The sequence below is a fragment of the Phalacrocorax aristotelis genome, chromosome 1, assembly GCF_949628215.1.
Source record: "Phalacrocorax aristotelis chromosome 1, bGulAri2.1, whole genome shotgun sequence".
Taxonomy (NCBI): Eukaryota; Metazoa; Chordata; class Aves; order Suliformes; family Phalacrocoracidae; genus Phalacrocorax; species Phalacrocorax aristotelis.
Window position 1 is genome coordinate 67,157,332 of NC_134276.1, and position 22,917 is coordinate 67,180,248.

The 22,917-nt window shown below is 37.3% G+C and overlaps 1 protein-coding gene across 6 annotated transcripts in view; it reads left to right on the top strand.

Moving 5' to 3' along the window:
• Positions 1–22,917, top strand: part of CUL4A (cullin 4A) — a 43,128-nt gene that overhangs the window by 7,792 nt on the left and 12,419 nt on the right. For 2 of the 6 annotated variants that reach the window (XR_012660360.1, XM_075091311.1), the window contains exons 4-15: positions 654–723; positions 2,465–2,538; positions 3,959–4,121; positions 6,613–6,702; positions 8,032–8,114; positions 11,214–11,281; positions 14,114–14,232; positions 16,873–17,065; positions 18,485–18,589; positions 20,322–20,432; positions 20,768–20,853; positions 21,874–21,981. Coding sequence is in view for 3 of the 6 variants with exons in the window: in XM_075091311.1 (XP_074947412.1) it covers positions 654–723; positions 2,465–2,538; positions 3,959–4,121; positions 6,613–6,702; positions 8,032–8,114; positions 11,214–11,281; positions 14,114–14,232; positions 16,873–17,065; positions 18,485–18,589; positions 20,322–20,432; positions 20,768–20,853; positions 21,874–21,981 (1,270 nt within the window). In the remaining 3 variants the exon portion in view is untranslated. Of the gene's footprint in view, positions 1–653; positions 724–2,464; positions 2,539–3,958; positions 4,122–6,612; positions 6,703–8,031; positions 8,115–11,213; positions 11,282–14,113; positions 14,233–15,694; positions 16,748–16,872; positions 17,066–18,484; positions 18,590–20,321; positions 20,433–20,767; positions 20,854–21,873; positions 21,982–22,917 lie in introns of those variants that run through there. The other 4 variants (XR_012660363.1, XR_012660362.1, XM_075091319.1 and 1 more) reach the window with 4 other exon arrangements.

A 22,917-nucleotide genomic window follows, 5' to 3' on the forward strand; every position in this document is an offset into this window, starting at 1 on the left:
GTTGAGAATTTGGTATTTTACAGGTATACCACTTTATATCCCAAGGACATGAGATCAGATTAATCAGATTTGGCCAGAGGGAGTTGAAGATGATGTTGTGCAGGAGAGGAATTTACTCATACGACACAGAAGGATTCTGTTATTCGTAAATAACAATTGGATCTGTTGTGTAACGAAGAAAACTTTGTAGTTTATTTAGGGAGACCTGGAGATGTATATGAGAAGAGCGGTATTCAGATTTGTTGAGGATTATTTAGAACTGTAAGTGCTTTTAAGAGATTAGGGTCACTCTTCTTGTGCACAGTGTGAACTCATTAAACAAACAAACCTTTCTATCCTTCTCACCTTAGTTGGTAACAAGGTTGTTTTTGCAGCTGGTGGGATTTCTTGTTCATATCAAAGTTATACGCTACAGCCACTAGATGGTATTACTGAAGAGCAGTGTCACTCCTTGAAAACATAGGGAGGCCTTTCGGAGAACTGCAGCCCCTCTGCTGGGCAGAAGCTCTGCAATTAACCATTTATCCCTGGGTAGTCCCAGTAACATTGGAATATCCATGGAGCAGCTTTGCTTAATGGCTGGCAAACATCATCTCTAGAATCTGGCCTCAAAAGATAACCAGCAAGCTAGTTTTCCTTAATAGGTGCTGTACAGATTCTCTGGATAGTCTTTTATTTTTAAAGAAGATAAATAAATGCTGGCAAGATCATTGCAGACAAATGGTAAGTTGAACATTTGTTCAGAATACGTATCCTTGAGATGTTAAATCGGGCAAAATGGAGTTTGTCGTGGTTTCAACTTGTGACTGCATTGCACCTCCTCCTCCAAGTTTCAGCATCGCTTTTTGCTTTCCCCTTTGCTACCTGGGGGCAGTTTTGTTGTTGAAAACTTATGTTCTGCTATGTTGACTCTGACTTTCATAGGTTTCATATGCAGTTGACATATCACTTGGAAATATCTTGACACCTGTTTTCTCTGAGTGGAAAGAAAAATGGACCAGGCTATGCTGAAATTGTTTGCTGTTTGTAATTTTAAATAATTGGAGAATCCACAGTCTTTACTTTTAGATAGCTCTAAGAGCTAGGTGACTTTGTGACTTTCACCCCCGCCAAGCAGGGATGATTATCCTGACTATAGGGCTAAGAAATGGAAGATTAAAGAACTGAAACTCACTCTCTCTTTCTTCTTGTCCTCTACTTTCACAGTGAATTGTGTTCCAGAAAAAAAAATCCTCTCTCAAAGACACTCTGTGTGAATTGTCCCTTTAAGAATGCATCATTATAATTCTAAACCATCATTTTACAATGAGTTTTCATTGCATGGTCGCTTAGCTTTGGCTACAGGTGCCCCAAATGGTTGAATTACTATTTTCATGCCTCAAAATCACCCCTCTCCTCTCCCTTGTGGGAGATGGGCAGAGGTATGTGATTTTTATCTGAAGTAAAATGGAGAGCATTATAGAAACTATTCAAAACAAATTCAACAGTCTGATGAAAACAGAGTTGAAGTTTATTGCCTTGAAAATGTAATTAAACTGGACCTGTGTTTTTATAAAAAGGCTTTTACAATGAACACTGTTAATGACTTTTGAGCATTCTTTTCTATTATTTTTTAATTATTTTTTTCTCCTTAAAGCAACAACCTGTAGCAAGTGGCTTTCTTGCCCATGTGCTGAGGATGCTCTTGTGATATTTAAGAAAAAAGAACCAGCCTTGCTGCTGTTTTACTTTACTATGCTTGGCCAGAAGCAGTGTCAGCTTGAGAATTGCTCCAGAAGCAATGCTACCTTTTAGGGGAAGAGTAGGTGGACAGCTGGGGATAGAAATCTCTGTAGCTGTCCTGGGGGTGAACTGGTTACTGACATCCTGAGTTATGCTAAACTGAAAGCTGGGCAGCCTTTTTATGAGCAAAGTTAAAACTGGATTTTGAACATGAAAGAGTAATAAGCTAGAAACCCACCTCCTCCCACTTTTTCAATTTAAAGAAAAGCTATATTTTTATACCTTCTTTCCCATTAGAACTAATGTTTCTCTATTTTTCTAATGAATTTTGGCAGCTGACTTTTATTATTAAAACATCTGTTGCACAGTTCATTACTGTCTCTGCCTAAAGCTGCTTCTTTTAAAGAGCAAAAATCATGCTATTTCAGGGTGATTACTGAATGTCTTGGTGGTACTGCTTGAGTGGTTTAAGTATCACAGTCGCATTAAAACTCATAACAGGCTAATAAAACTATTTAGTTAATGGTTATGAATTTGAAAACTGTCTTGGATAATAACACTTAGTAATAGTATTGACATCAATAAATTACATACCGGTGACTGTACAAGTTACCACAAAAGTTGAAAATACACCTATTGGCAGTTAAGGTGCATGGCTATGTGATGTAATTCTTGAAAGTTGCTTTATAATTTAAAATGCCACATGATGGTGAAGAGAAACATTTTCTGTATATATTTTCAGATCATGATCAGAAGCATTTTCTTATTTTTGGATCGTACATATGTCCTTCAGAATTCAATGCTTCCTTCTATATGGTAGGTATCCATGTAAGTATTTCTCGAATCTTTAGAGTTTGTTGAACATGCTATTATATTTGTAAAGGTTGAAAATAAATTTTTCACATTATATTTGATCTGGGTAATAGGTCTCTAATATTTTGTGTGAATTTATGGAAATACATATGTCAGTGTATGCATGTGTCATTTCCTCCTTCTCCATGAATATTCATTGTAAAGTGAGGGTAAAAGAAGAAAAAGGTCTGTGAACATATGCTTAAAAGTCAAGGTATATATATAGCTGTAGTTGTCACAGCATGAGTGAGGCTGGTTGTGTGGGGAACCTATTCGGGCTGATGCCTCTGCGCCTTAACCCTGGGCCAAGTGTTACTTCAGGTGCTCCTGGTTATGACAAAATTCAATGCTCACCTTCTTGCTCAGTTGTCTTTTAAAGAAGTCAGATACACTGACAGGTTGCAGATCATCTTTCCAGCACTGTCCTCTTGAGAGTCCAGACCCGTGGCTCAAGAGCATTGAGACAAAAGCCAGCTCCCCTAGATGCTGCTGTACTTTCAGCACACCATAGTCATGTCTTTGGGCATTTTGTTTTTCAGCATCCCTCCTGAGGGTCATTTTATATTGTTGCCTGATCAACCAAACCTAGGCTTTGCCAAAAATTTCTGGTATCAGTACTCCATCTAAAGCAAAACAAGATGTAGATAAAGTACGGAGGTGAGAGCATGCCTCTTCCCTGCCTGGCTGGCTTCTCTGCTCTTGGGAGTTCCTCAGGCTGCCTGAGAAACCTGGCATCCTCCTGCCCCGTTCATACTTTGTGTCTCTCTTCCTCATACTGGGAAAATTTCCCTTATTGAAATCCTGATGCAGGTGAGGACATTAGAGAATACAAGTTTTGCCTAAGATTCCTCTGCTTCCCTTGGCCAAGACAATGTTTAATAATTGGCTTCTTCATGGCACAGCAGCACCATTCCTCATCCTCTTAGAATGAAACAAGAATCTCATACGGGTGATCATAAGGTCCTAAACATACAGAGAATTCATGCTTCTAAAAAGAACTTTAAAATTACACATAGATTGAGTGATCCAGGGAATTTTGTGTTCAGGTCTATGTTCAGATTTTTAAATTATTTTTAGAGTAGTAATTTTTTTAATAAACAGAGAAAGTTATAGTCTATTATATGAAATATGGTCAGGCTGGTCACAGTTCTTAGCGGAAGTATATGCATCTGGTAGCATGTGGCCTGGCATCATGATAATTCTTGTTATACTTTCTTAGTATAAGACAGCACCAAAAGAATATACACACTATTAATATATTTTCTTTCTGTATAATACGTATACGCTGTATATATTTTATAGGTGTTTATTTTTCTCAAACTGAGATATAGATTTTTTGGAAAGAATCAACAGTGTGATTCATCAATTTTCAATATTCACACAGGGATATGGGGCTAGAATTATTTAGAAATCACGTCATCAGTGACAAGCAAGTTCAAAACAAGACTATTGATGGAATCCTGCTCCTGATCGAACGAGAACGGAATGGTGAAGCTGTGGACAGAAGTTTGTTGCGAAGCTTGTTGAGTATGCTCTCTGATCTGCAGGTGAGCACAGCAAACTTTACTAATTACACCTACATTTAGTACAGTTGGACTCTTCTAATTTGTGTGCTGTGCAGGAATAATTTTATTCTTCTAGTAAATATGCTTCAAAATCTAGCTATTAGACTGATAAGGTTGCCTTTTTTGTACTAGATGCAGTGTCTTTCATTCTCTGTTTGTAAATGAGACCTCTCTGCCTCTTCTTCTTAGCTGACATAGTAGCTTATAGACTCTTAAATAATAGGTTTGCAAGTCTCTTAGTATGTGTAATATTTTATCTGTCTTAATCACTGGTGTTCTAATCCTAGTGCTGGTTAAATGTAGCAACCAAAAAAGACCACCTCTATCAGTGTAAAAAGGCTTTTTGGAGTCCCGACCCTGGGTCTATATCACAAACACATCACTGTGTTGGCAACTTCTTAGCAGAGATGCCAAGGATAGAATGAGATGTAAAGTTGGGGCCAACCTTTTCAAATAAATAAGGTCAATCTGTAACTTACTGGAACTTTCCGGTAGCGTAGGTACTAAGTAACCAAATAGAATAAAAAAATGTTGTGCTTCTGACTCTGGCGTACGTTGTTCTCTGGTGAACGTTGCAGCTTTGTGTGATATGCAGTAAAACTTAGGAGCTGTCTTTTGTTCTTATGAACTGTTGAGGTTGCTCTGTTCCCGTGTGGTGTACAGTGTTATGAAACTGGATGAAGGTTTAAAAAAGAGTTTGAAGAGGAAGACTGCACAGAAGACTCTTAAATAGTCCTTTTTGGTCAAACAGCTTACCTGCTTTTCTGCCTTTCACATTAACCATCCTGATTTTCATTCATAACTATCTGTAGTGTAACAGGAAAAATGAATTATTCTGTTCAAAAGAGAAGGCAAACTTCTGACAATGATTTTTCAGATCACATGACCTGATCTGATTTGTGTGCTTTTCCCCACTTTTGTTTCACGAATTGTTATTTGCCTTCTCTAACTGCATGAGATTCTTAGAGGTGTTGACTTTTTAACATTATTATTTTTTAGCAATGTACTCTGCTAAAGGTAAACATTCCCCTCTATTTGATCATTCTTACAGAACTGAATTTAGATCTGCATTCTCCTCCATTGGCTCAAAAGTGTAGCTTTCATTTTTCACTAGGGAAACTAACCTAATCTAATCTGGTTTTCTATAATACCCGTCACTTCATTGAGTTAGAGATGTGCTTATAACACTGTAATTGTACTCCAGGATCTATGCTTCTCCCTCTTCCTACAGAAGTTAGCTTCTGGAGAAAGATTAATTAATGAAGCAAATCTTAGATTTAATTTGAAAACAATTAAGCTCCTACTAATTCCTGATTTTTAGGCAATTATGTAATTGAGAACCAGCTGCTGCAAGTTGATTCCTGCTTGCATAAATCCTATTCTACAGCTGTTTCCTGTTGTAGAGTTTTACACGTTTTATGCAGAAAATAGTTCCATATACTGTTATGTTACTGTTCTTCCAGTTATCATGAAGGCAAGGAAGGTAAGAAATGAAATCTGGTATTTGATCCTGTTGAACTTGGAGCTAGTGTAATGACAAGGCTGAAGCAATGAGCTGACATCTACTCAGGATGCTGAATTAGTGCATTGTTATGCTGCGAATGCTTGTCAAGCCAGATGTTTCATGTTTAAGTTTGTATTGAAAAAATAAAACTCTTAATGGTCCATAAGAAAAAAACCTGGTCAGAATGCATTAATGAGTTTTACAGCTCTGCTCTATTTTTGGAAGAAATACTTCTGTCTATTCAAGGAATCTGTTTCTTGTCACTGTCCTGCTGTTTACATGTTATTCCCTGGCTACCTTCCCCAGATTGTTTTAACTCTTGTATGTAGTTGTCCTTTCTAACTTATCTCCTTTCTATACTAAGCTGCTAATCATTATGCAGAAATTTTTTAATGTTTGTGATTGTTGTTCGTAACCTTCTTTTATACATCACCTTGCTCCTTCCCTGGAGAAAGCGAGTTCACCTTGTTTGGTACAATTAATTTATCCTGCTTTTGGGCCATTGAGATAAACCTGGCAGATCTGAAGATGCATCATGGAGCATATTATTATTTTACTGATGGGAATTACCTGTTTTGTGCCAATGTTTCACTAGTTGGAAGTATCCTACTACTTTTTTTGCCACAGAAATATCAGTGGGAGTCGAGCTTAGGTGGGTTGGATGTCATTGCTGTGCTAATGTAGGGTGCTGGTATTGGTCTGTGTACCTTGAACAGCAGCCTGTCAATTTAGACAATTAGAGTACTGATGACTGAAACACTCTATTGCTGCACTGTGAAGTCATCTCTGATCTCAGTCTTTCTAAAACCAGTGGGCAAACAGAGAACTTCTGTGTTAATGTAATGTTACTCTGGCACTGCCCATAACTGTGTATTCTGGGGATTTTACTTGCCCTCTATGCCTGACAGCCTATATATGTTATCCTTACTGACAGCTTAATGTAACTAATTAAATTAATTTCTTGAGCAGGTTTACAAGGAATCATTTGAACAGAGGTTTCTGGAAGAGACAAATTGCTTATATGCTGCAGAGGGCCAAAGATTAATGCAAGAAAGAGAGGTAGGTGCATGCTGTAGATGATTGCTTTTATGCTAATTTTATCTGCTAGTGAGAACTTCTGGTAGTGCCACGATGTATTAATGCTCAATGAAATTCACTGGTGCCCAGGCATGCAAGCACACATTCACAGGTTTTGATGGGGACCACAGTACTGTATCCAGGTATCCAGATTGCCTTGGTGTTTGAAATGTATAATTAAGGGTGGAGAAACCCGGAGACATTTTGTGTAGCTAAAGTCACACTACCTGAAAGTAATTTCCACATACAGCTTAAAGGTGTGCCAGCAATATTATTTTTGCCCAAGAAATATCCACTGGCATAATTCTGGTGTGTGCTTAATACCTAAGTAAATGGTTTATTTTTTACTCTTGTTTTGTTGTTTTGTTTCTTTTCCTTATTAATTAAATAGGCATAAGACATTTTTGTTTTCTGTTCTCTTGTGATAAAATTATGCTCTGCAGTGGGCAGCCTGCAAATGTGGTTATCTCTGAAAAATGTATGTCAAACGCCGAGTTTTGTTGTGGTCTAAAATGCGGAAGGTTACCTTTATTAATTCCCTTTTAACATCAAGTCACTACAGACATTTTGAAAACATCCGTTTACATTGCGCTGAGGTGAATCCTTGTGCCTAATCCTGTTCCATTCACCTCATTACCTTGTTTTCCACTGGGATGTGAAGTGAAATGCTTTGACACAGATTTTGACAGCAAGAGTCTGACTGCTTTTATAAGCCTAGTGGGAAACTGTGGAAAAACATAAAAGTAAGGTCCTAACTTATACAGTGTAAACTTGTACACACTTATGCATGTGCACATAATGCATACACATATTTGCATATGCATGCATATGCACATGCATGTGTATGCACATACGTGTAACTGTTTTGATCGTTCGAAGCCTGAGTTTCAAAGATATGTAGTAATATGTGCTGAATGTGTTAACTCTCCATAGGGACAGATATTGCACTGGAGAAACTGCCATTGAAGTAATAGAACTATATGGTTTACACCAACCGAAAATCTGCTCTATGATATTTTAAGGGCTAGCTTAGCTCAGAAGGGTTTTAAGAAAACATCAAATTCCTCTGAAAAGTTCCCAGATTTCTGTTTTCCTATTCCTTTCTGTCAGGTGCAGTTATAATACTTTATATTAAAAGTAACATTGATAAATAAAAATATCAATTATGTACTACATAACAACATTCTGGTGGAATAGTCCTTTCCAATTGGTATTCTCTTTAAATTTGTAGTTCAAAATAATTGTCATGGAACAAGATTATCAGCCTTTCATACTTTTGTAGTTAAACTTGGCATTCTGTTGTCTTGCTAGGTCCCAGAATATCTTCACCATGTTAATAAACGTTTGGAAGAAGAAGGGGACAGAGTAATAACATATTTAGACCACAGCACACAGTGAGTACAAATTTTCTCATTCTTAGCATAAGTCAAGCATCCATCATAAAACAGTGTGATTATCTGTGGTTGTAGAGACTATTTCTGTATTATCTTACTGATATTATCTTGTTGGCAGGGCTTGTGATACAGTTTGGTTTTTTAAGACTTTATCAAAAGTTATTTCTTTGAAAACAAAACATACTTTGAGTAAGAGGGGAGAAACTTATCCAGAAAGATTTATCAGTGTATACTGAACTTATAAAGCATTTATATAAAAACTCAAATTTGCATTAATAGAGAGGCAGCTGATTTTAGCCATTCATGTACGATAACAAAATTAACCACAAATCCCTTGAGGGAAAGAAAGACTCATTAGGAGAAGAAAAAAAAAAAAGGTTAAATTAGGGTGTAGGGTAGAGGACATGAACATCACTCATGAGCAGTCCAGGATGTGCAATTACAGTAGATCAGCTTTAGTGCAGCTGCTGCCAGTGTATTATGGGAGGTAGCTTGTCCTTTTTTCACTCAGGTGTTGAGTGATAGTGTGAGTTTTCCTGGGGTAAGAATGTGCATTCAGGAAGTACTGTGGAGTCACTGACATGCTATAAATCCATATATAATTTGTCCTGCAGTAAGCTGTTGCTTTTTAATTTTTTTTTAAATAAAGAACATAACAGTTAATAAAGAGAATAACATTTATTTTTTAGTTTCCTGGATAACATATTGGCATTTCATTGAGTGTTAAAAGGATGACTGAATAGAAATTATCTTTTAAACTTATTATTTTCTTCAGGCATGTTTTATGTGTATATTAACACACACGTGTTTCGTGTCATAGTACATATTTGAACTTGAATCTTCTCTCTGTAAATGCTGATTGCAGTGTGACAACTTTTTCTGGCAAAATCAGCCACATTAAAATACAAGGAACTATTTCTATGTATAAAGTTAAAGCACATAAGCATTTATTTACTGTGTAAGTTTAAAAAATAGGTTGATATCATTATGTTTTTAGTCAAGATATATATAAAGTCCTTGTTTTGAGTCTTGTCCTTAGTTAAAGGCATAGAAACCTACTTTTAGAAGGCTTCACGCTAATTTCTTTCCTTTGCATGAAGAAACAGCCGTTCTTAAAATTAGTGCCCTTGAGTTGTCCTCAGGTCATACTATCTCTTCGGGTGTGCATGAAAAGAGCAGAAAAGGTGTTAAATTTAGTTACTGGGTTTGATCTTGAGATGGAAATGATACTTTCAGGACAAAACTATCATGGGAAACAACATTCAAAATACTTCAAACCAGATTTATGCAATGCATGGAGTGTGTATTGTTGCAGCCCATAGAGGTATTTATTCAGCCTGTCAGAACATGCCTCTTTCTGGACAGCTGACAAGAATAAGCATGTCTCCTGGTCAGTCAGTAGATGACCAAGGTAAATGACTTTGGGGCTGTACAGAAGTTACCTTCAGGCTCATTCATCAGCTAGCAGTCAAGATAAATACACATTCCGCCTGTCTGCTTGTTAGGAAATAGTGCTTTGCCTTTCAGTCTCAAGCAGATGAACTGTCCTTGCTTCCCCTGTAGGCACACTAGGTCTTCTGGGGTAAAGGATGGTATTTTATACAGCCTTGGCTACTTCTACCATTGCAGACAGTCAGAAGCTGTAGATAGCAGTAGTTGGAAATTTCAGGGACTATGGAAGTGACCGTAAAGATGGCCATATCTAGCTGGTACTTCACATTCACTTACAACCACTGAAGGGAAAGTAAGTAAGTATATGTGGTGCCCTGATACCCTCCTAGTATCTGCCTGTTTTCAGCTCAGGGTATTTTCTGAACCTGATGTGGTCGGTCTGTCTGGATCTCTTTCAAATACTTGCACTGTCTCACTGGGATTCACTTAAGCTTTTCCATCTGTGCCAGCCTTTGGCAAAGCGCTCCACCTGTGCACTAGCTGCCACGTGTTAAATTGCCTCCTTTTGTTTAAGTCTGGCTCCTAGTACCATCACTGGTGACCCCAGTTCTTTTACTGGAAGGGAAAGTGATCGGTCAGTCCTCTACCACCTTTTCCTTGCCTGTCAATGCACTGTATCCCTGCTAAGTCTTCTCTTCCCCAGAAAGAAGAATCCTAACACATCAAGTTGTTTCTCTTGTAGCTGCTGCTGCATACTTGGATCATCCCTGTTCCCTTTTCTGAACCTTTCTAAATTCTAATTTAATCTTTCTGAGGTGAAGGGACTAAAACGGCATCGTATGGAAGGTCAGGCAAATCGTTGGTGGGGAGAAGTGGTTTTTTAGCAAAGGTAGGGACGTAAAGTGGATGCTGCTACATGAAGGGCTTCCATCAATCCAAGTCGAGCACCTCTCTTCTAGAAAAGCTAAATTTCTGAGAAATTTAGTCTGAGAACCAGTTTTATAAAATTTAACTCAGAAATAAATGGTTGGTCTTTTGTTGTCATATCGTAAGCAGCGGTAGAAGTTTAAACATGGAAATTAATTATCCCTTCGCACTTCAGGCATTTCTTTCTTCTTTTAGGCTATATAAGATGTGAAGGAAAACTTGCCATTATTTTTCAGTCCTATCTAAAGTGAATATATCAAAAATATTTCATAATAATAAAAAGTTGGGAAAATTCAAGGATAAATTTAAAATGTTTTGTAAATTTGAATTTTGTGGTTCTAGTTCAATTTATGCTTATGTAAGTGCATAACACAATTAGATGAAGTAGTTTGAGGTTTGAACATTTTGTTCAAAATTTTGTATTTTGTTCTTTTGGTGATCAGACCCTTGGAGGCTTTTGTTTTGTTGTCAATTCGACACTTTTCCAGAACTGTTTTTGTATTGATTTTTGGTTCTAAGCTTCTCTCTTCTACTGTGTAAGAACTTGCATTTTAGTATTCAAACCCGAATTTCCTTTTTAATGACATATATGGTTTATTGCTTTCTTTCTTGACTTATATCTTGTGACATTTTTGTCTTAAATTTGTAGCCTCTGTTTTAATCAGAAAATTGTTGATCTTTTTTTGTATTACAATGTAAGTTACTCTACAAATATTCTGTGACAAGAGGCAATTCCCTTACACTCTGATACTTCTAATATACTTTTCTTGCTTTATTTAGGAAACCACTGATTGCTTGTGTGGAGAAGCAGCTACTAGGAGAACACTTATCAGCTATTTTGCAAAAAGGTATTTTTTTTAAATTAATATAATCTCTGATAAGCAACAAATTCTCATACTCTGCAATAACTATAAACTCCACAGCTTTTATTTAAGGAGGTGTATTAGCCATGGGAAAAAGCTTCCACAGATACAGAAAGCTAACCCACTGTGACAAGTAATTGTATATGTGGAAACAAATATCTAAAAATTCCATATTTGTAAAGGTTTTTAAACCTCCTAAATCTCCTTTGACTTCCAGCAGTGGTCTTAGGAATTAAACCTTTGGAACTGCTTATTTCCTAGAATTATATACATATTCTCTTGCGATTGCTTAGTTCAAGAATGATGAGTTATTGAAACTGACAACGTTCCAAGGCAATGAAATTACATATGCTTTTGTCTGTATTTTACCTTTTGTCTGGCAATTTCAGATAAGAGCTGCAGTCTTCTTAGGAAGTCCTTTTTCAGACAATAGCGTCTTCAAATCACCATTTCTTTGTTCCTCTTAGGTTTTAGTCTCTCCATTTTCACTGAATTTCTGGGTTTGGTCAGTATTCCCTGATCTTTTAATACTTTAAATGATCCTTTCCTTTTCTTGCAGTAGCCATATTTTAGGTTTTGGATCTTCTAGCGAATTTTCCTTACCTCTTTGTTTCTTTTACTGCTGCAAAACAGCTGTCCCTGGTAGTTTGGTATCTTTGAGCTCCTTCACGTCCATGTTTGTTAACACTTGCAGGTTGTTACACATATCCCTTTCGCTTCTTGCTTCGTCCCCTTTAAAGATAAGACATATGCTCACGGTTTCCTCTAAACTACTCTGGGAATAGGTTATTTCACTGTTTTCAAGACATATATAAAAATAAGCATGGTCACTCCATCTTAACTATTCTTAAGCTTATCATAAACAGAAGGTAAGAATAATTATTTTTTTGTTGACATATGTAAATTTTGCTTGCCCTTTATTTCAACTATTATTCTTAAGTAACTTTTACAGTGACACATTTGTTTATCAGTTGGCTTAACCAGAAAGTACATGGTCTTGTTTAATCTGAACTTTTCATTCGTTCATAATGTATATGTAATATCCACATAAATATGGAGAGATTTGTACATTTTTCTAGTTAATACATATTAGGACTGTAGTATTGTTGGATCAGCTTTTGCATTCTATGTCTGCACTTAAAAAAAGTCTAACATCACTTGACTTGCATGACCTCCTGCATTCATTTGATCCAGGGCACACTGTTATTTGCTTATAACATCCTAGTATTCCATGCACATAGAAGAAGATACTGCCTTTCGTAGGTTTTGTTCCTTAGCAGAAGGCATGTGATGTAGTCAGTTTGGTACAGGGGGAAGAAAAAGCTCACAAATGCAGGGTATGTATAAGAAATCTTTTTTCTTCTATTATTATTACAACTGCCATTGACTAGATATTGATGGGTTTTTTCATTGCAAGTATAATAAATTTTTCTAAGGCTGTGGCAGTGCTTTCTGGAAATTGTGTGAAGCCTTGTCTCAGAGGACTTTCCTACGTGTCTTTTTCATTTATCAAGTATGTGACAAAACAATTATTTTAGTCACACAGCTCATATGCTAGAGGAAGAGGGGAGATTAAAGTTTATAATCCATGTTATGACAAAGCAGTTAGTGTATTGGTGTCTTTAAATGAATAGGAGGTGATGCTTGGACGTGATGGAATAGGCATTTCTTAATTCCCAGTTCAGTGCCAGAAGAACACCAGTCACATGTATTCAGGACGTTGTAATTTGTCGTCTTACATGAAATATGTCTTGCGATTCTTGCGATATCTCAAAAGTTTAGGCATATCGCAAAGTTTGGGAAATCTGAAAATAGCATACAAAAGTTTACCAGACATAATTCTTGAACATTGGTTGCCTTTCTGAGCATGTAAGTTATAATATACAGTGAAAGTATTTTTAAGATGAAGAATATAGTAGAAATGGGATAATTCAGTAGTGATTGAAAATCCTTTGTTATCTAATACCATTTAGTAATTGGAATTAATGAAATATATTTTGTGAAGTAGGACAGTTGTATAGCGTCAGCTACACTGATGATATGAATTGTCAATCTGTATAAAGTCAAGCTTTCTGGATTTTAAAAAATGCTATAAGCCTTTGATGCCTCCCTCCCATGTTACTAAAGCCTCTGTCACCAACACCAGACAATGTATCTCTGATTACACTGGGACTATATTTATCATATTCTCAAATGTAGAAATGCGTATGTAGTTGTGCTTCATGTTTTGCCTTCAGCATTGCTTCTTCATTCATTAGTCAGAGGCCTAGTCTCATATAGGGTGAACTGAAAAAGGCAAAAGTTGCTTGGCAGGAATTTGTAGTCTTGTGTTATTCCACCCGTATGAGCACAGACAATTCATAGCATGTTCTTAATCTGAAAAGATGGCTCACCACACTCCACAGGAAAAAATCTTGCGAAGTATCTTTAAGTCCGAGGCAGTTTACTTATCTTACTGTTTTATCCTATTCTTTAGAGGTTCTGTGATACCTCACAATAAAACTGTACCCTTCAAATCAAGCACTGTTCTTAAGCAAAAGGCTTGTAGTCAACATCTTGTTGGGAAAGTACTTCAGCCAAAACAGTTTTAAAATATTATACTATAAATCATTTCATCCAGTTTAAACAAGGGGACGTGTTAACCCTGAGCATATCACTTTCTTTCAGAAATTTAGCCTTAAAAAGTTCATACTTTTTAAGCAGACTGGAGGGTCTTGTCTTTCGATGTATTTCACAGAGACTTTTCTAAAATATTTCTAAATGTCTTTATTCAACTGTGTTCAAACATGCTCCTTCTTCTAATTTTATTTTTTTTAGGACTTGATAACCTACTCGATGAAAATAGAATATCAGATTTGACCCAGACATATCAGCTGTTCAGCCGGGTAAAAGGTGGGCAGCAGATTCTTCTGCAACATTGGAGTGAATACATCAAGGTATTTCAAAGATCTCTTACTAATGTCAAAATTTATGCTGTTATCATATATTTCTTCTTTCAAAAACAAGAATAAATATGTAGGTGCACACATCAGAATTCTGTTTTAAGCAAGTATGGGGAGGGATGTTAATGCTTCCCCTCAGTAACAGTCACATGATGAGAAACAGCAGCACCTAAGCTTTAGGTTTAAATTTCTACATGGAAATTGCTTTCCTTAAAGGTTTGAACATTATACAAGAAGTTATTTTGGTTTGTTTGCTTTTAAATAGAGCCGCATGCACACGTGTTTAGAGTCTGCTGGATTGTTCTGTGTCTTGTGTTTTGCAACAAATACACTCAACTATTTATATACCTGCAAAAGGAGTGGAACTTCAGAATGTAGCTATTCTACTAGAGGTCAGCAGTGCTACATGTAACCAACCTACAGCTGATGAATGTCTAAGCTATTTTGAACAGAATACTCCTTGAAAATAATCCATCATCAAAGTCGTATTTAGACGCTTCAGGTTTGTTTTGCTAGGTGTGATATGCATGTCGCTGCCCCAGAGAACTTGCACTCTAGTGCTCTTGCAAGATGAAAGCAGGAGAGCTTCCGAGAAGATATTTCTGTCCAGAGTTGATAATTCCGGATGTGGTAGTTCTCTCCTGAATTGCCCACGTGTTCATCAATCTTCTGGGCTAAGTGCACAACATCAGTTCATTTCAGAGGTGCCCTTCCTGCACACCGATGTCTTGAGTTCTGCATGGCACACCAGTGCCCAGCCCATGCGTGTGGGACATTGTCTTCCCTAGGCCCCCAGAACCGAGGTGGGGTTTGCTCCGCACGGTGTCATCCAGTGTCCCCATATACAGTCCATGGATCCATGGACAGCTGGGCCAACTGAACAGCTTGCTGCAGCCGAGAACAAATATCTTTCTTCTTCCTTGCTCCCAGATCATGCTCTTGACTTAATCCTTGTGCTCCGTAGACTCTTGTGATCCGTTTTAACACAGTACCTGGGCAAGGTCAGTTTTATGCCAGGCTTAGTGAGCTAAAGAAAAGCCCTGGTGCTTGGCCCAATGAAAGAAGCAGGAGTTTGGGACAGGTAGGAAAATAAGGGGAGGAGGACCAGAACCTCTCCTTTCACAGCAGCAAGTTGTTAAGTTGGCTTATCACACCTTACATCTCGCAGAATCAGACCTTTTATGATTTTGTTTTTAAGAAAATTTTTTACAGACTCAAAAAGCTAGAAACCATTTTCCGTCATGTCAGTAAATCTCCTCCTCTCAAATATTCTGTGTGACAGAATGTGTTAAAGTGAGGGTTCAAGAACTTAACTTCTATCTTTTGAGCCAGTGTAAGAAAAAGCACAGAGAGCGTGCCAAGTTACGGGGGTGAAGGTCTGAGCTCTATTGTAGTCACCTTCTCATGATTCCAGAGGTTCCGCTTAGCTTTCTGTATCTCGGTTTGCCATTTGCAGAATAAGGGGAATGCCCTGCAATTTATGAATCTAACTGGTAGAGACTGTGAGATGTCCAGATGCTGTGTTAATGAAGGGGAAGTTGTGCTAAGTGTAAAATATGACGGACTAGATGATCTTCAGAGGTCCATTCCAACCCAAACCATTCTGTTCTGTGATTCTGTGATGCACATATTGAACCTAAGGTACTTGGGCAGCCTTGTGTTTGTCTTGCTTCACTCTGAAATGTTACTTGAGAAAGATGTCAGTAAAAGATCACAGTAGATAATTAGATGTTGAAATGGAAATTCTGAGGTTTGGGAGGGATTTCCGCTTCTCTCTTTGCCTGGTGTTGTGTCTAACATACTTCAGTTGATGAAAATACACTGATTGAATACTGTTCTGCTGTTACTGTGCAGATGTTCCTCTTTCTCACCTTGGAAAACTGGTCATTCTGTCTAGGGTGCCGATCAGTGTTACTAAGCAATTGTAAATTGTCTGATAGGTTAAAAACCCTCCCTTACAGGATATTTTGGTTGACTAGACAAATAGTATTGTTACCTTTAACTTTAAGATAGTAGGTGTGTAGGAACAAGAAAAGAAACTCAAGTCTGTGGCTGCTTCTTGCGAACAGGGAAGTTTTGGTTTATTGCAAGTAAGCTAGGTGTTTTTGCATTTAAGGCCTCGCTGAAAGAGAAATCTTGGAGTGATGAGCAGCAGTTGAGTTTTCACCATCTGTTCCATCAACAGAGCACTGTAGCGGATTTAAGAAAAATAGTGCAAAGTTTCCTATTATGCTTAACATTTCTGAGGCAGTTTCCATGTAATTTCTTTTACATGAATCATGTAGTTCTATATCTAACTGTGAACTTGCACATCATACAGTCATGTCTACTGTGTTTTTTTTGGTGGTGTGGTTTTTTTTGTTTGGTTGTTTTTTTTTTAAACTTTTGTCTTAAATGTATATAATCTTTAAATCAAGCACTAATGTTTGAAATCGTTACCGTGTGTCTGGGTTTTTATTTTAAATTTCAGTACCTCTTGTTTTTTGAAAACTTGAAGTCACATAAGTAGCTCTGTAAAAAAAAAAAAAATAAATTATTATTTCTAATGATAAATTTTATAAGGGTGACTGTGTCTGTTGGGGGAGATAGGTAGCACTCGAAAATATTTTATTATCAAAAGTGTTTGTTTTACAGAACTTTGGGACAACAATAGTGGTTAATCCTGAAAAGGACAAGGATATGGTGCAAGAGCTACTAGATTTTAAGGATAAAGTGGACCATATCATAGAAGTGTGCTTTCAGAAAAATGAAAAATTTATAAACTTGATGAAGGAGTCCTTTGAAACATTTATCAACAAGAGACCAAATAAGCCTGCAGAATTGATAGGTACACAAATATTTTTCTGTAAAATATTTAAAAAAAACTATAGAAAGCATGATAAGATAATGCTGCTGAGTGTGCTAGTGCAATAGTGATGCAGAACGCATTCTGCTTTAGGAGACTTGTTTTTGGGAAATGAGGCAAAAGTTAACCTGGGAGCGTTGCGGGTTTGAAAAGCTTGGGTGTGCTGTTAGGCATGCACGTGGTGTCCTGACGGAGCATGCCAACTTCTGTCCCTCCGCTCTGCTTCCTGCGCGGTGCCTGGTGCTAACAACTGCTCAGAGAGCATAATGCTGATGCTACGAGTGGAGTAAATGGTTAGGGGGAAGAGTAGCTGTGGCAAAAAAAAAAGGGAAATGTTTTTAATTGTGCTATTAGAGGAGTTCTTTGGATGTTGTGGATCTCTCAGAAAGGACTAAGTACAGCCCATCTATCTGCCTTGAAGGCTGATGCTGGGAGAACAATTTTAAAACATTCCAATACAAGGAGTTTTAATAGAGAAAAAAAAAATATTACTTTGAAGGGAGAACTAGTGCTCATTAAGGGGAAAAATAATAAAAACATCTTAAAAATACTGTCATTGGGTTTATCCCTAATCTGGCAAAAGCTGTTCTGACTGTTTTGCCTGCAGCAAAACTGGAGCTGTGGCATTTTATACTGGGAGAGGATCCTGCTCCTTGGTTGGTTGTTTTTCCTCTGTACATTCTTTTGCCTTTGTTCAACTTATTTTGTGGCTTCCTTCTAAAACCAGCTTTATGTAGGACAAATTGAACAACCTAGTCGTAGAGGTTAAAGCCATGATACGGGCTGCGGTCATTTGTGGATTGTGATGTTTCAGCTCCTGCAAAGGTTTCCTTCTTACACAGAAGGTTGCATAAGGATAGTAATGAGGCTTAATAAATACTTAGCTAAACTCATGGCTTAACCTTATTTCTGGCATTCTGAAGCTACTAACTTGAAAGCATTGCTTCTGTTTAAATTTTGGTATGCTCCTACCAAGGAGCATGAGGGACATGGTAAAGGTCTACAAAAATATAGTCCTCTCTGTGTTGTTTGTTTCTGTTTCTCATAAAACACATTCATATGCATTGTACACTTACAAAATATTGTCTTTCAACAAGTAATGTGCTTGCTATGACTATAACACAAAATGTGGGAATTTCTAATGCATTGATTTTAATTATTACACTGTATTCATTTTTTTGTTTTCTTGGATGGTTCCTTTTTCTGGTATTTTTCCATTATGGCAGTAGTACACTAGGGCTCTATCATTCCACTGAACATAAGGATGGGAAAAGGGAAAATAGAAAATTTAACACTTATCCTATATTTAAACATATAGTACTATTTCAAGTGGGAGATGCTTAAGTTGGTTATTTTAGATTATTTTCTTTAAAGCTGTTAAACTGTTTTATTTATTTGTAGCAAAATATGTGGATTCCAAGTTAAGAGCTGGTAATAAAGAAGCAACAGATGAAGAGCTGGAAAGAATCCTTGACAAAATCATGATCATATTTAGATTCATTCATGGTAAGAAATATCGTTTCACAGTTGATGTGGTTAAAAATGTTTTCCTTTTTCCTAGCAGAACAATATTTCTCTGAATGTAAGAGATCTTCCTTAGCATGAGCTTCTGTTTGACTTGGTCTTAAATTCAGATTGCCTTACATCTGAAGGAGCACAATAAATACACCAGGGAGGACAGACTTGTTCTATGGAGACTGGCAAGTTCAGGCCTTTTACAGTCTGTGAGTGGAGACCTAAGAGTTAGAGCTGTTGGTGCAAGTTGTTTTTTGTTTGTTTGTTCTTTTTTTTTCCCCTCACATAAATTAACCGTACCTGTAACCACAGCCTCTCCTCTAATGACAAAGAACAGAGAGATTAGCACAGATTTTCGCTTCCCTGCCCACTTCAGTGTGTCATAGGTGCAAAGCACATGAAAACCCAGCAACTAATGATTTGTCTTTTCTCATCGTGGCTGAGAATGAACACAGAGGAGGGCTCAGAATGATGGGAGAAAATGTTATTGCTGTGTTTTACTGCCTTTGAAATGGACTTCCCTAATGTGTGTCCGTATCTGAGCAAAAGCCTTATGCTCCTTATGTGTTAGAAGAAATTTCTTTTTGCTAGGTTGGATATCAGAAAAAGTACGTAGTTGAGCCCAATAGAGATGCATGGTCACTGTTTTGAGGGAATTGGGACATGTATGCTGGGCTGGGGTGGAATAAGCAGGAACTACCCAATTCTGTATTAGTTTGTTTTGAGATCTGTGGGGTTCTTCCCTCATAAAATCCAAAACAGGTACAATATAATGGGAAAGCAAACAAGAAACCAGTCATAAAGTAATATAATTACTGGTGAATGAAGACAGACTGGCAACTTGTCAACCTGAGAGGTTAATTTCTGTTAATCTGAAACTTTGACCAACCCTTTCTCTCAGTATTTTTTGTAGTGTTGAGCTAAAAGTGTAAATTTATTTTGAGCTATCTTGTGCATAATAGTCCTTTTAAGAGCAGACAATAATTACTAGTTAGGATCTGGGTACTCGAGTTTCTGATAGTATCTTGATGCTGTTAGATGAAACAGCACTTTACCAAGGGTAGGATAGAGAAGGAAGAGTATCAGAGGATTTGCTACATTGGAAGGTGTTTGCAAGGAATTAGGAAGGGCTACTGCAGGCAGTGCAAGTAGCGCCTTGAGTTACAGTGCATTTCTTCCTCTTAAAAGTGAAAAAACTTGCTGATATATTTGTACTATCGATAGAAAAGATTTGCGGAAGCTCTGGTTTAAGGTGTGAAAGTTTGTGGGTGCCTGTATGTCGTCTTTATTTCAAAAGGCTATTGGCAAATTAAGTGAGACTTCTGACAATTTTTCTGCACCTTTAGGCTTTTAAAGGTTATTCCTTTAACATCTAGGAACCCTTTTTCTTTTTTTAATTTTAATAAATCAGACCACTGGAGGGAGACTGTTCTGGACCCCAGACTAATTCAATGTGACTTGTAGCTGATCCAACAGGAAATACAAGGCAACCCATGTTCCTGAAAAAAAATGAAAGAAGTAAAGATTTTGCAAAATATGTTAAGAAAATAATTAAAATACGAAAAGAACAAGTTGTCTGTGTTTTTCCTCACTGTTGCATAGTGAATATTGTTCTACCGATCAACATGTCATGAGAAAGGCTTGTGTCACAAACCTGAGGTGCAGTGATACAAATAGAATGTATTATTTCAGTTGTATTTTCTTTGTTTCAATTTCCATACAGGTAAAGATGTGTTTGAGGCATTTTATAAGAAAGACTTGGCCAAAAGACTGCTGGTTGGGAAGAGTGCATCAGTAGATGCCGAGAAGTCCATGTTGTCAAAGCTTAAACATGGTAGGTGCCTTCAGATGTGTTTAATTTTTATTGCATTTTGGCATGGAAATTGGAATCCTTATTTTCTCATGCTTTAAGAAGTGACGAGCCAGATTTTAAGTAATAGCTGAGCATATCACAGCTTTCATTGTGCTCAGTGAGAACTATTGGGCTGACCTCTTAGACATGTGACTAGTTTAATGTACCTGGAGAGGAGCAAAATCCTTAAAACCTGTACCTGGTTGTGGGTGCTCTGGACCTCAGCAAATCTGGCTCAGCTGTCTCAGGGTAAACCCTTATTGCTTGTCTGTGCTTCTTTGTAATTGTGGGATCTTTGCTTTTAATTCGTGTGACAGAATGTGGCGCTGCTTTTACCAGCAAACTGGAGGGCATGTTCAAGGACATGGAACTGTCAAAAGATGTCATGGTTCAGTTTAAGCAGGTACATTTAGCTTGTGTTCATCTGCTAAATTTTCCATAGTGTTGGGGAAGCACTTAATGGTGTTGTACCTTGGACTAAGCTAAAATAAAATGAAATAGTTTTTGAGCAGGTCCTGGTCATAGGTAACAGAGTCTGTTTATAGTTCTATTTATAGAACAGTATTTATTGTATACCTATTTAGAGGTAGTCTTATTTTACAGTTTTATTTTTTCCTTTTTAAGTAAATAACTAAATACCACATAGTCATTTAGTTGTCTAACGTACTTTGAAGTCCATATCCCTTCATTCTGTAAACTGCTGCTGCTCTGATGAATTCTTCGTGAATGACCCACACCGGAGAGACTCCCTGAAGGTTGCTGAGCGCACAGAAACCATGTGTGTCTCAGACCCAGAGCATCCAACCTGTTGGTGACTGAGGGAATGCTTGGAGGAAGTACTGTATGTGCTCACCCTGTGGTTGTACTTCTCCCTGGGTACCTGTTTTGGGGCCTTATTGAAGGCAGGATACTGGGGTAGTGATCTGATCCAGGACATCTGCTCCTGTAATAAAATACTCTAGTGACTTTTCTGTCCCAGACTTTGCAGCCTAGCTTGACTGATGCTATGATCAAGTTATAAGAAAATGTATTGTCTAACAGATGTGTGGAAGTCCCAGAGGATCTTTTTGATCTTGCAGTTCTTGCCCTGGCTTCTGATCTAAAGCTTTTCTTTTGCTTTATTTGTATGTGATTGACGTTCCTTTGACCTTAATTCCCTGCAAAGACAGTAGTCTAGGATACTTCAAGGCACATTGTACTTTTCTTTTTACTTCCAGCCACTTGCTGTGTTTTGAAACAGGGAACGGGAGCAATAAATAGTCACGAAATTCAAAATCTTGGTAGAGCATGTCTAACCAAGGATGTGGCCTGTAGAAATTTTTCATTATTCTGCCAGCTTTAAATTTCTAATTAAAGTATATCTGTTTTCTAATTTAGCATGCAACAGTATACTTGAGTGATTTTTTTGTCTCTTGTATTTCAGTATATGCAGAACCAAAGTGACCCAGGAAATATAGATCTAACAGTAAATATATTAACTATGGGGTATTGGCCAACTTATACACCTATGGAAGTCCACTTAAATTCCGAGGTTAGTGTTTGAATTCTCCTTCTAAATGTGCTTCATGGAGTGGAATCATAATCACTATCATAGGGTGAACTAATGCCTTCATCTAATGTTTTTTCTGCTAAATGTGTAAGAGGCTTATTTCATTTTAAAGATTCCAGAATTGGGGCGGGGGGGTGGAATGGGAAGTAGTGAATAAAATCCAATAAAATCCACTTTTTTGTGGTGATTGTTTAACTTAATATGTTTTTCACCTTAATAATAATAGAATCATTAAGGTTGGAAAAGACCCTTAAGATCATCGAGTCCAACCGCTAACCTATCGCTGCCAAGTCCACCGCTAAACCATATCCTCAAGCACCATGTCTACCCTTCTTTTAAATACCTCCAGGGATGGAGACTCCACCACCTCCCTGGGCAGCCTGTTTCAATGCCTGACAACCCTTTTGGTGAAGTTTTTCCTAATATCCAACCTAAATAATAATAATAATATAAAATTAGTATTAAAATAAAATCAGTGTCCTATTTAACATTGCAGTCAAGCACTTAAAAGTTTAAAACTGGACAGTTCACCTTAATTTAGTCAATCTTTAACTACATTGGTTAGGCATTTTGATCTAGCCAATAGTTATGTTACTGCATGTTTGTTTTTTTTCTGAAATCCTTCCTCTGTTCCCCACAATGCGTCTCACAAAACTAGCCCCTGCACTTAAATGGCATTTGCCTGAAAAAAGATTGCTTCCAGGTTGAGAGATTTTTGCAAAGCTCCTATCAGTAGCGACTTAAGTTGAAATATGTATTTGGAGTTCTTTTTCCTCCAATACCTTGCTTGATCTGAAATGTGGGAAGCGCTTCAGAGGCCAAAGGTGGCAGCAAGGTTCCCATTCAGTTCAGAAGATGCAGAAGCTTTTTGCTCTTGCTGCTGGGGAGTCTTTCCCTCAGTAGCAGACTACTTGAGAA